Here is a 14589-nt window from a genome sequence, read left to right on the forward strand (position 1 = left end):
AGCATCTCTAACATTGACGTGTAACTGAAAAGCGGACACAACTGCGTTAGTGATTTTGCTCCCCTGGGGCACTTCGAGGAACCCACCCTGTCGCCCATTGATTACAGATGCTTCCCCTTTACCAGCAGCCTGTACATGTACGCCAAACATTGCTGTGGCTGCCCTCTGCTGGTCTGACAGCTCCCTTGTCTCTCTTCCACTCCCAGTGACCCCATAATTGTGTGTGGTGGTGTTACCTACATATCTGTGACTTGTCTCATATCGGTTATCTACAGATTAGGTCTAATCACTCCTCTCTGTACTCCATTCTCTCCCCTGCCTTTTTCAGACATGATGTGCAGATGATAGATATTTGTTTCAGAAGTCAGGAATTGTACACAATCGTTATGCTGACTTTCTCACTGCTTCTTATGCCTGGCTCACACGATGCAATTTTCCGCCAGATTGACGCTCTAATTGATTATATCCGAGAGGTTCTAATTTCCAATCGTTGAACTGTCTGATTTTGTATAGAAGTGATTTGGAAAAATCGATCAGATCAGTCGGTAATAATCGTTTCTACCATCAAGCTGATGGAAAATTGCACCGTGAGTAGCAGGCATTAGGTCTTTTCCCACTTTTGTCTGTTTGTACTGCTTATCATAACTGTGCAGCTCTTATCAGTACTTCAGTGCACAATACTTATTCCCAAAGCTATGTACACGCTTTCAATAATTGCTGGCTAAAGCAACTCTTGGTGATTGGCTCAGGTGATATTTTAGGAGTGATCACTGTACGGATGTGCTGCTTGGTCCTATTGCCGAGTACAAGAGCAATAAGAAGACGCTGTCAGTCTCTGTGAAGTCAGCATGTTTGGTCCAGTGAAAGTTCCGCTGTTCAGGTCCAATTAGGAGTGATGCATCAGCTGTTGCCATGGTGACAAGTCACTACAAAGGAGGAGATGGGGAGGAGTGCGAGTATGCTGGACAGATAGCTTCCTTCTGCAGCGCACCCTTCCCTGGCACGGCATTGCAGGATCAACTAGGTAATTATATCTGTAGTTATTGGTTACTCCAGTACCTAGTGATAGGTGCAAAAGTTTCATAAAGCCAGTTCCAGGCCATTTTACGGTTCTCGATTACAATAAAGAGCACCAGTACTTGCTAGATCCACATGTAGGAAGTGGATGTGATAGCTGCCTCTTCCAATGCAATCCATGCACGGATGAAAGAGGCAGAGTACATTATAGCCACGCCTCTGGTGAGTCAGCATAGCCACGCCTCCGGTGAAACACAGCCACGCCTCTGGTGACTCACACATAGCCACACCTCCACTGACGCAGCATGATGCTCTACTGAAGGCTATGGGATTTGCCCAACTCATCTCAGTTTGCCCGAAGACCGCTGAGTCCCCAATGATGGAAGTGGTCTTGATGCTATTGCATAAACCGACCAGTAAGGTTTTACTTCTTGTTGGGAAACTGCGCAGCAAAAATCCTTGCGATACGTTTGGTCTCTTCTTTCGGCAATTCCTCAGTGGTTATTTTCGGTGTCTGACGCGGTCGCCGGCGAAAGGGGATTCCTCTGGCGATTTGTGCCTCATCAGCCTAAAAGCCAAAACAAATAAAATATTTTTAAACTCTAAACCCTTAAAGAGACTCCGTAACAAAAATTGCATCCTGTTTTTTATCATCCTACAAGTTCCAAAAGCTATTCTAATGTGTTCTGGCTTACTGCAGCATTTTGTACTATCACAGTCTCTGTAATAAATCAACTTATCTCTCTCTTGTCAGACTTGTCAGCCTGTGTCTGGAAGGCTGCCAAGTTCTTCAGTGTTGTGGTTCTGCTATGAACTCCCCCTTTCAGGCCCCTCTATGCACACTGCCTGTGCGTTATTTAGATTAGAGCAGCTTCTCTCTTCTCTCTTATCTTTTACAAGCTGGATAAATCGTCCTCTGAGCTGGCTGGGCTTTCACATAGTGAGGAATTACAGACAAGGGCAAAGCTGTTTGCAGGAAGAAAAGAGCAGCCTGAAACTTCAGTGCATGAGAGATGCAGGGGGAAAGAAACACACAAATGATCTCTTGAGATTCAAAAGGAAGGGTGTATACAGCCTGCTTATGTATGGATGTATTTTCTATGTGTAGACATACTGTACATCAACCTACTTCCTGTTTTGGTGGCCATTTTGTTTGTTTATAAAATAACTTTTTAAAACTGTTTTTAACCACTTTTAATGCGGCGGGGAGCGGTGAAATTGTGACAGAGGGTAATAGGAGATGTCCCCTAACGCACTGGTATGTTTACTTTTGTGTGATTTTAACAATACAGATTCTCTTTAAGGCAGCCAAATACAAATAAACAAACAAAAAAATACAGCATAGATCGTTTAAGCAGAATTGTCCTCTGTAATCGCAATAGGTGACCCTTTCTCCAACCTCCTTCCGGGGATAGTCTCGCCTGGCTGCTGGTGCCCACCCCCTGTGGTTCACCACACCACACGCTTAAGGGCACACATTTAAAATCGGTGCCGGGAGACTTGGGCGCAGCATACAGACAGTATGGCTTATCCTGCTTCTGCACAAGTTCCCAGCGGCGTTAATTACTATTCCCCCTCCAGGTCCATGTGGATGGTGGGGAATTATATAATTCAGCTTCCAGCAATTGCTGGCGGCCAAATTATTGTGTAAAAGTAACTTCAGCTCCGTCTTCTGACAGCCCCGGAGTTACCCCCTGTGCGCCACTAATTCCTATTACGGCCTATGGTGGCGCCGGCTGCACCCAAATCTTTCTGCGCTGAAAAGAACTGCTCCGGCTTAAGGGGCCCATACACTGGTTGATTTCAGCCATCGATCGATTGATCGATTCTATAAAATCGATCAAATCAATTGATCGATTTGTGGCCGATCTCGATAGATTTGATCTGACAGGATGGAAAATCTAGGTTGATTTGCTGCTGCTGGCAGCAGATCGATAGCCCATAGAGTTGCATTGGATCAAATGGTCCAATAATGCATTTAGATCGATTTCCAATAGATTTCATTTTGAAATGTATTGGAAATATGTTCCTAGTGTGTGGCTCGCATCAGATTCGACTTGACAGGCATCTGACAGAAATCTATCTGATGGTCGAATCTGCTACAAATCTATAAGTGTATGGCCATCTTCATCAACTATTCAAATAAGATGAGGGAGGCACTCTTGCTTGGCAATAGATCGGTGTACTGGTTGTGTACAATATAATCTATACTGCCAAGCAAGAGTGCCTCCTTCCTCTTATTTGCCATGCCAGATTAGGCTTTATATCATATATTCCATGAAATGTCTCGATAGAGAGGTGGTGAAGGGGTTAAGCCTTAGGGAGGCCATACACTGGTCAGTTTTTTAATCGATATCCGGACGATTTGAATCTGCTAGAAATCATACATGCTGAAATCTATTCAAGTCTGTGTACTGTAGAGTGTGTGGAGGGGTTTGATGAGATGCATTCCTCCCTGATCAGATAATGATCTCTTGACCAAATCCACCACTGTATGGCAACTTAAAGGGACTCCGAGCAGTGCAGAAACTATGGAAAGATGCACATCATTTTAAAGCTCTCTTTCTCCTCTTTCCAATGATATATAAACCACCACCCTACGCCTTTTAGTTTTCGCTATTTTCGCGATTGAATTTGCCGCGGCCGCGATTTCGATCACGAAAATAGAGAAAACTAAAAGGCGTAGGGCAACGATTTAGGTGTCGTCAGAAAGAGGAGAAAGAGAGCTTTAAAATGATATCCATCTTTCCATAGTTATATTGTATTACACAGGGCGACTTTTTGTCAAAGTCAGCAGCTGCATTCAGCAGAATGGAGCTGCTGACACTGGGGAAAGTGTCGTCCTCTGTAATACAATATAACTATGGCTTGATGGATATCATTTTAAAGCTCTCTTTCTCCTCTTTCTGACGACACCTAAATCGTTGCCCTACGCCTTTTAGTTTTCTCTATTTTCGCGATTGAAATTGCGGCCGCGGCAAATTCAATCGCGAAAATAGCGAAAACTAAAAGACGTAGGGTGGTGGTTTATATATCATTGGAAAGAGGAGAAAGAGAGCTTTAAAATGATATGCATCTTTCCATAGTTTCTGCACTGCTCGGAGTCCCTTTAAAGGACAACTGAAGTGAGAGGGGATATGGAGGCTGCCATATTTTTTCCTTTTAAAGAGACTCCGTAACAAAAATTGCATCCTGTTTTTTATCATCCTACAAGTTCCAAAAGCTATTCTAATGTGTTCTAGCTAACTGCAGCACTTTATACTATCACTGTCTCTGTAATAAATCAATGTATTTTTCCCCTGTCAGACTTGTCGGCCTGTGTCTGGAAGGCTGCCAAGTTCTTCAGTGTTGTGGTTCTGTGATGAATCTCCCCCCTCCAGGCACCTCTCTGCACACTGCCTGTGTGTCATTTAGATTATGGCAGATTCTCTCTTCTCTCTTACAAGCTGGATAAATCGTCCTCTGAGCTAGCTGGGCTTTCACATACTGAGGATTACAGACAAGGGCAAAGCTGTTTGCAAGAAGAAAAGAGCAGCCTGAAACTTCAGTGCATGAGAGCAGAAGTGTGTTTCACACAATGATCTCTTGAGATACAAAAGGAAGGGTGTATACAGCCTACTTGTGTATGGATGTATTTTCTATGTATTTTCTATAACCTACTTCCTGTTTTGGTGGCCATTTTGTTTATAAACAAACTTTTTAAAACTGTTTTTAACCACTTTTAATGCGGCGGGAAGCGGCGAAATTGTGACAGAGGGTAATAGGAGATGTCCCCTAACGCACTGGTATGTTTATTTTTGTGCGATTTTAACAATACAGATTCTCTTTAAGCAACACCAGTTACCTGGCAGCCCTGCTGATCCTCTGCCTCTAATACTATTAGCCATAGACCCTGAACAAGCATGCAGCAGATCAGGTGTTTCTGACATTAATGTCAGATCTGACAAGACTAGCTGCATGCTTGTTTCTGGTGTTATTCAGATACTACTGCAGCCAAAAAGATCAGCAGGCCTTCCAGGCAACTGGTATTGTTTAAAAGGAAATAAATATGGCAGCCTCCATAGTCTTCTGTTGTCCTTTAAATGAAGCTGGGGGATGGAATAATACCAGTTCTCAGTTACAGAAGCAGTGAAGGGGTTAATCCTCGGAGTGGCTGGGGGATGGCATTATACCACTTCCCTGGCACAGAGGTGGTGGAGGGGTTAATCCTCGGAGTGGCTGGGGGATGGCATTATACCACTTCCCTGGCACAGAGGTGGTGGGGGGGGTTAATTCTCGGAGTGGCTGGGGGATGGCATTATACCACTTCCCTGGCACAGAGGTGGTGGAGGGGTTAATCCTCAGAGTGGCTCGGGGATGGCATTATACCACTTCCCTGGCACAAAGGTGGTGGAGGGGTTAATCCTCGGAGTGGCCGGGGGATGGCATTATACCACTCCCCTGGCACAGAGGGAGTTAATACTCGGAGTGGCCGGGGGATGGCATTATACCACTCCCCTGGCACAGAGGGAGTTAATCCTCGGAGTGGCCGGGGGATGGCATTATACCACTCCCCTGGCACAGAGGGAGTTAATCCTCGGAGTGGCTGGCACAGCTGTTGTTGAGTAATACTTATCAACTGCAAGGCTGGGACTGGACCACATCAGTAGCTAATTTCAGCGTCCGCACATTTCACAGAGCCGGCCAGTTCCGGATTATCAATGCCTTGAACTTTGTACACAGTGCCAGTGCTGCCAGCGTACTGCCATGTCCTGTACAGTATATGCTGTGCGTCATGTGATGTTCTCATACAGTACAGTACACCAATCAGCCACACACAACATAGCTTGCTACAAGGAGTGGGAAATGCTAAAGAGGACCTGTAGTGACAAAGTAGAATGCAGGAAATTATTCCCACTTGTATGTTCATTTTCCTGGTTGCAGCATTAGGAACACTTCCTATAGCTATATATTTCTGTATATTGGGTATGCAGCCCTGCCCCTGACCCTTAGCCTAGGCTGTTTACTGTGTGCCCAGAGATCCTCTTTATGTACGAGATCCGTGCACATGGAGAGGAAGGGGTTAAGCAGGCCTGCGGCGGAGGAGAAAGGGACAGCAGGGGACACTTGTTCCGTGTCAGTAGTTGGGAGTTGGCTGCACTCAGCCGGTTCTCAGACAAAAGAAGAAATACCAAGAAGAGAAAAACATGTTTATGACAAAATGCTGGAGGAACAATACGCCGTCCCTGACCTGCAGGGGGCACCTATCTGCTCCTCACACCCCACACCTGCCGTGCCAGACATCAGAAAGCCAGGTGTTTGCCGGAGCACATCATCTGCCCATAGCTGGCTCAGGCGGCGGCACAAAGGCATCTGACATACAGGGGCACACAGGCATCTGACATACGGGGGCACACAGGCATCTGACATACGGGGACACACAGGCATCTGGAATATGGGGGCACACAGGCATCTGACATATGGGGGCACATAGGCATCTGACATATGGGGGCACACAGGCATCTGACATACGGGGGCACACAGGCATCTGACATACGGGGGCACACAGGCATCTGGCATATGGGGGCACACAGGCATCTGACATATGGGGGCACATAGGCATCTGACATACGGGGGCACACAGGCATCTGACATACGGAGGCACACAGGCATCTGACATACGGGGGCACACAGGCATCTGACATACGGGGGCACACAGGCATCTGACATACGGGGGCACACAGGCATCTGACATACGGGGGCACACAGGCATCTGACATACGGGGGCACACAGGCATCTGACATACGGGGGCACACAGGCATCTGACATACGGGGGCACACCGGCATCTGACATACGGGGGCACACAGGCATCTGATATACAGGGGCACACACGCAACTGGCATATGGGGGCACACAGGCATCTGACATACGGGGGCACACAGGCATCTGACATACGGGGGCACACAGGCAACTGGCATACGGGGGCACACAGGCATCTGACATACGGGGGCACACAGGCAACTGGCATACGGGGGCACACAGGCATCTGACATACGGGGGCACACAGGCATCTGACATACGGGGGCACACAGGCATCTGACATACGGGGGCACACAGGCATCTGACATACGGGGGCACACAGGCATCTGATATACAGGCATCTGACATACGGAGGCACACAGGCATCTGACATACGGGGGCACACAGGCATCTGGCATACGGGGGCACACAGGCATCTGACATACGGGGGCACACAGGCATCTGACATACGGGGGCACACAGGCATCTGACATACGGGGGCACACAGGCATCTGACATACGGGGGCACACAGGCATCTGACATACGGAGGCACACAGGCATCTGACATACGGGGGCACACAGGCATCTGACATACGGGGGCACACAGGCATCTGACATACGGGGGCACACAGGCATCTGACATACGGGGGCACACAGGCATCTGACATACGGGGGCACACACGCAACTGGCATACGGGGGCACACAGGCATCTGACATACGGGGGCACACAGGCATCTGATATAGAGGGGCACACAGGCATCTGACATACGGGGGCACTCAGGCATCTGATATAGAGGGGCACACGGGCATCTGACATACCGGGGCACACAGGCATCTGACATACGGGGGCACACAGGCATCTGATATAGAGGGGCACACAGGCATCTGACATACGGGGGCACTCAGGCATCTGATATAGAGGGGCACACAGGCATCTGACATACAGGGGCACACAGGCATCTGACATACGGGGGCACACAGGCATCTGACATACGGGGGCACACAGGCATCTGACATACGGGGGCACACAGGCATCTGACATACAGGGGCACACAGGCATCTGACATACGGGGGCACACAGGCATCTGACATACGGGGGCACACAGGCATCTGACATACGGGGGCACACAGGCATCTGATATACAGGCATCTGACATACGGGGGCACACAGGCATCTGACATACGGGGGCACACAGGCATCTGACATACGGGGGCACACAGGCATCTGACATACAGGCATCTGACATACGGGGGCACACAGGCATCTGACATACGGGGGCACACAGGCATCTGACATACAGGGGCACACAGGCATCTGACATACGGGGGCACACAGGCATCTGACATACGGGGGCACACAGGCATCTGACATACGGAGGCACACAGGCATCTGACATACAGGCATCTGACATACGGGGGCACACAGGCATCGGACATACGGGGGCACACAGGCATCTGACATACGGGGGCACACAGGCATCTGACATACGGGGGCACACAGGCATCTGACATACGGGGGCACACAGGCATCTGACATACGGGGGCACACAGGCATCTGACATACGGGGGCACACAGGCATCTGACATACGGGGGCACACAGGCATCTGACATACGGGGGCACACAGGCATCTGACATACGGGGGCACACAGGCATCTGACATACGGGGGCACACAGGCATCTGACATACGGGGGCACACAGGCATCTGACATACGGGGGCACACAGGCATCTGGCATACGGGGGCACACAGGCATCTGGCATACGGGGGCACACAGGCATCTGGCATACGGGGGCACACAGGCATCTGGCATACGGGGGCACACAGGCATCTGGCATACGGGGGCACACAGGCATCTGGCATACGGGGGCACACAGGCATCTGGCATACGGGGGCACACAGGCATCTGGCATACGGGGGCACACAGGCATCTGGCATACGGGGGCACACAGGCATCTGGCATACGGGGGCACACAGGCATCTGGCATACGGGGGCACACAGGCATCTGGCATACGGGGGCACACAGGCATCTGGCATATGGGGGCACACAGGCATCTGGCATACGGGGGCACACAGGCATCTGACATACGGGGGCACACAGGCATCTGACATACGGGGGCACACAGGCATCTGATATACGGGGGCACACAGGCATCTGACATACAGGGGCACACAGGCATCTGACATACAGGGGCACACAGGCATCTGACATACAGGGGCACACAGGCATCTGACATACAGGGGCACACAGGCATCTGACATACAGGGGCACACAGGCATCTGACATACAGGGGCACACAGGCATCTGACATACAGGGGCACACAGGCATCTGACATACGGGGGCACACAGGCATCTGACATACAGGGGCACACAGGAATCTGACATACAGGGGCACACAGGCATCTGATATACAGGGGCACACAGGCATCTGACATACAGGGGCACACAGGCATCTGACATACGGGGGCACACAGGCATCTGATATACAGGGGCACACAGGCATCTGACATACAGGGGCACACAGGCATCTGACATACAGGGGCACACAGGCATCTGACATACAGGGGCACACAGGCATCTGACATACGGGGGCATGCAGACAGCAGTTATATGGGGGCACGCAGGTGTCACGCAGGTGTCTGACACACGGAAGGCACTCATCTGACATACGGGGGCACACAGACAGAGGATCAGCAAGACAGCCAGGCAAATGGAATAGGTTAAAAGGAAATAATAACGCTATTATCCTAGTAGCTGCAAATAAAATAATCCGTCAGAAGTAAATAAGTCAGAAGTTAAATAGTGTTGAAAATATAAATTGTACACAAAATAATTTTTTTTATGCAGAACTAATGATCACTGCTGATAATAGGGAACCCAAAGTAAACTTACCTGGGTCTTCTATCAGCCCCCTGCAGCAGCCCTGTCCTGGAACGATCCTTGGGTCCCTCGCAGCGGCCGAGTTTCACTCCTGACAACTCAGCCAGTCGATGGCCACTGCGTCTGCGTGGGGCACCCATCCTCGATCACGTTCCCGCTGCCAGGAGAGTGATCGAGGACGCGTGGCCAGGGCCGTGCAGGCGCAGTTGCCATCAACTGGCTGAGTCATCAGGAACAAAACTCAGCCGCTGCAGAGGACCCAAGGATCGTTCAGTGACGGCACGGGCACAGGGCGGCTGGTAGAAGCCCCAGGTAAGTGAAACTCTTTTTTTAAGTTTACTTTAGGTTCCCTTTGATGTACGATTTGGTGATAAGCCATGGAGGTCTCCTTAAGGCCTTGTTCACATTGCATTTCGTTCGCGTGTTCATCTGCGGCGGGATTTTTTTAGAGGCATCTATTTTTTCCGATTACCGGCGCTTGGGTGGGCAATTTGTTTTTGTGCTTAGCGGTTTTCTAAGCGTTTTTTCCAAGAGGTTTTGTAATTCACTCCCTGACGCAAGTCAGGGAGTGAACTTTGATCCAGAAAATAATAAATACAAGTTATTCTTTAAAACGGAAACGCATTCGCTGCAGAAAACGATTTTGTGAGCGTTTTGCGTTCTTGCTCTACTTGCCACTGAGGCTGAATCGCCCCAGAAATGGTCCAGGCACCGCTTTACTGAACGGACAGCACACGACCCGCGCTGATATGAACCTTCTCATAGACATTCATTGTCCATGCAGTCGGGGAGCGATTTGAAAAATCGCCCAAGTGTAAAAAACAAAAACCAAAACCGCCTGCAGTGTGAACAAGTCCTTTGGCTGAGCACACACCATGAAATCTCCCCTCGTTGGATAATTTCCAGCATGTCCGATCTGCTTCCAATCGAGAAAGGGATCAGTAGTGACATTGTTGCTCCTCTGCTACAAGGAATCGGCCATTTATAGATTTCCAATGAAATAACTCGCCGTATAAAGAGGCAATTCTTGTCTGCAGAGTCAGGAAATCTTTCCATAATACATGACATATTTTACAAAAACACTAAATCTATTGACACTGAAAACAGAAGCAATTTCCTTCTGCACGCTCCATGTGACTCCATCTATCACCGTGTCCTGTCATGCAGCAACTGAGCTATTAGAAACACAAGCGCTCCCCCTGGTGGCCCCTCTGCATCACTGACTGACAAGCTTTAGGGCCTGTTCTCACTTCAGCGATTAGCGGGTGATTCCTACTAAATCGCCAAAGCGCTAGTGCTTTTTAAAGCACCAGCGCAATACAAACTTAATGGCAGTGATCTCACTGCTGCGATTGCCACCGATCGCGGGTGATTCGTGACAATCGTAAAACATGTTGCATGTAGCATTTTGCCTAGATTCTGGATCGATTGTGATACAGTGCTTAAAAAAACGCTGATTGCGATCATTTGGGAATCGCCAGAGTGTCATGGTAAATTGCAGTAAAGATCACCCGCGCAAAACACTAGCGTTTGCTATACTGTATACCTGTAAAAGGACAACTTTTTTTTTTCTTTGCAACCTTTTCGTTTCTGATTGCAACAGTTTTCAGTGCAGACAGGACAGTTACATTTCTCTTCCTGCAGTAGTAATTTGCTGTATAGATTAGAACTATTGTTGCTTGTTTTCCCACACCTGCAGAAACTGAATGACTGGCAGGAAGTTCTGACACTCCCCGGCCTGACAGACTCTGTTCGGATACGTGTGGAGCGGCTCAGCATTTTAATTCACTCCTCCAAGTTGCATAAAGTGTGTGTAGGCCAGAATTATTTGTATCTCATTGGCCATCTCTGATTAGGACTGAGGCCCGTGACCCACTAGCAGTGGTTTTCTAAGCACTTGTGATTTGTAAAACATATGCTATTGTAAAGCTATGATTGATAAAAAAAAAAAAGTCACATCCCTCACACATGTAGCATTACATTAGCTTTTTAAATCACAAGTGCTTAGAAAAGCCCTGCTAGTGGGTTCCAGGCCTGACAGGTTGACAACCAGATAACAGTAGATCGGAGAAAATGATATCAGTGGCAGCTCAGTGAGTGACCACTCCTACCGGGGCATGCTGGGAGCTGTAGTCTCTGAGCAGCTGCAGCAGACATGGATATAAATGGTCATTGGATGATAATGAGGTGTCACTTACCTTGTGTGCAGAGGATGATGGGAGAACTGGTGATTGGCTCAGCAGCCTCATAGAGGCTTCCAGGTGCTGAGGAGGGAGGAAGAAATTGGGAAGCTGGATGGGGTCTGATCTGATGGAGGAGGGCTAAGGAAACTCTATGCATGATGGACAGCCAATCGAAAAACTGCTCATTAATGCAGCAGAACACAGAATATCATGCATCAGGGAAACAGAACACTGATAACTATGGATGAGAAGCACATAAGTATGGCAAATTATGTATGTAAATTTATGCAGATTGAAAAGAAACCAATCAAATACATTTGCATGCAAAATGTGCATAATTCTCCATCAACTCAGAATTATTTGCATTTCACCAACCACACCTACCGATAACATCAGATTAACCCCTTTGGGACCAAGCACATTACAGTTAAGCCCTCTGTGAGGCTGCCTGCTGCAGACAGGACATAACTAATGTCCTTGAAGTCCCGGCGCGATCGCACAGAGCAGAACGGGGAGATTCAGCTGTAATATGACAGCTGACATCTCCCCTCACTGATCAGGGGCTATGGCGATTGGCTCCTGATCACTACGATCGCAGTATTCACTAAAGGCAGCGACATCAGAAGAGGACCGGGATTCGCCTCTCCTAATGTTCCTCGCTTTTCCTTCGCTCTGCCTGGCATCCAGCCTTGCACTGCTTCTAGTGTCGGGTCCCGGCTTGATGACATCATCAAGCCGGGACCCAGAACTTAGTGGCAGTGCGATCATGGATGGCAGGGAGAGCCGCTCGTTGCTTGACCTGGTGAGAGGAGTAATGCCTGGCTACCTATGCTGGGGACACCTAGGCCTGTCTGTCTATACTGTGGACACTTAGGCCTGTCTATCTATACTGGGGACGCCTAAGCCTGGCTATCTATACTGGGGATGCCTAAGCCTGGCTATCTATACTGGGGATGCCTAGGCCTGTCTATCTGTACTGTGGACACTTAGGCCTGTCTATCTATACTGGGGACGCCTATGCCTGGCTATTCATACTGGGGATGCCTAGGCCTGGCTATCTATACTGAGGATGCCTAGGCCTGTCTATCTGTACTGGGGACGCCTATGCCTGTCTATCTATACTGAGGATGCCTAGGCCTGTCTATCTATACTGGGGACGCCTAAGCCAGTCTATTCATACTGGGGATGCCTATGCCTGGCTATTCATACTGGGGACGCCTATGCCTGGCTATTCATACTGGGGACGCCTATGCCTGGCTATTCATACTGGGGACGCCTATGCCTGGCTATTCATACTGGGGATGCCTATGCCTGGCTATTCATACTGGGGATGCCTATGCCTGTCTATCTATACTGGGGACGCCTATGCCTGGCTATTCATACTGGGGACGCCTATGCCTGGCTATTCATACTGGGGACGCCTATGCCTGGCTATTCATACTGGGGACGCCTATGCCTGGCTATTCATACTGGGGACGCCTATGCCTGATTATTCATACTGGGGACGCCTATGCCTGGCTATTCATACTGGGGACGCCTATGCCTGGCTATTCATACTGGGGACGCCTATGCCTGGCTATTCATACTGGGGACGCCTATGCCTGGCTATTCATACTGGGGACGCCTATGCCTGGCTATTCATACTGGGGACGCCTATGCCTGTCTGTCTATACTGGGGACGCCTATGCCTGGCTATTCATACTGGGGACGCCTATGCCTGGCTATTCATACTGGGGACGCCTATGCCTGATTATTCATACTGGGGACGCCTATGCCTGATTATTCATACTGGGGACGCCTATGCCTGGCTATTCATACTGGGGACGCCTATGCCTGATTATTCATACTGGGGACGCCTATGCCTGGCTATCTATACTGGGGATGCCTATGCCTGGCTATATAAAACGGGACACCTATAAAATGGCAAAACTGCTCTGGCCCTTAAAGAAAACCTGTATCGAAAAAAGGGCCCCTGGGGGGGGGGGGGGTGGGGGGGGTACTTAACTCAGGAGGGGGAAGCCTCTGGATCCAACTGAGGCTTCCCCCCCGTCGTCCTCAGTCCCACGGTGGTCTCGCTATTCTGCTCTGAACGCCGGCCATGTAAATATTTCTCTTCCCGGCTCCAGCGTAGGTGCAGTAGCGGCTCGCGGCTTGGGATCAGACAGAAATAGCCGATCCCAGTCAGGTCTGCTCTACTGCGAGGGACTCCAGCCCCAAGAGCAGCACTGAGTTTCTCGCTGTCTTTCTCGGCCTCTCCGTTCTGGCGCTGCGATTGCCGGTAATCCGGTCAGGCGCTGCCAGTCAGTCTTCTGCCCATGCAGGCTCGGCTGCGCGTGCACCCCACGCCGCGTTCCTGTCCCCTGGAGCGTTCTGCACCTGGGCAGTACTACTGTGCAGGCGAACAAAGTTCCAGGGGACGGGAACATGGCCGAGCCATGCATGCACAGAAGACCTTGACTGGTGGCTATTGAGCGGATTACCAGCAATCGTAGCGCCAGTTTGGAGGGGCCAAGGAGGACGGTGAGGGACTCAGCACCGCTCATGGAGCTGGAGAAAGACCCGGGTAAGTATAAATCAAGCCTAGCGTACCATCTCTGGTACACTTTGAAGTTTTGGCACACTTCAGGTGTGTTTTGTAACAAGCATGCAGATCAGGTGACCAGAAAGCACATGCTTGCTTGCTTGCTTGCTTGAGTTCTTTAAAAATGTTCTAGGCAAATCAGCA

The 14589-nt window shown here is 49.5% G+C and overlaps 1 protein-coding gene across 1 annotated transcript in view; it reads right to left on the bottom strand.

Annotated features, from left to right (window-relative positions):
- Positions 1-733: 733 nt before the first annotated feature.
- Positions 734-14589, bottom strand: part of C2CD3 (C2 domain containing 3 centriole elongation regulator) — a 91178-nt gene continuing 77322 nt past the window's right edge. The window contains exons 32-33 of the mRNA XM_068266629.1: positions 11880-11988; positions 734-1585 (exon numbers count right to left, since the gene is read on the bottom strand). Of these exons, the coding sequence (XP_068122730.1) occupies positions 1442-1585; positions 11880-11988 (253 nt within the window). The 3' untranslated portion in view covers positions 734-1441. The remainder of the gene's footprint in view (positions 1586-11879; positions 11989-14589) is intronic.

This window comes from Hyperolius riggenbachi, chromosome 2 (genome assembly GCF_040937935.1).
Source record: "Hyperolius riggenbachi isolate aHypRig1 chromosome 2, aHypRig1.pri, whole genome shotgun sequence".
In the NCBI taxonomy this organism is placed as follows: Eukaryota; Metazoa; Chordata; class Amphibia; order Anura; family Hyperoliidae; genus Hyperolius; species Hyperolius riggenbachi.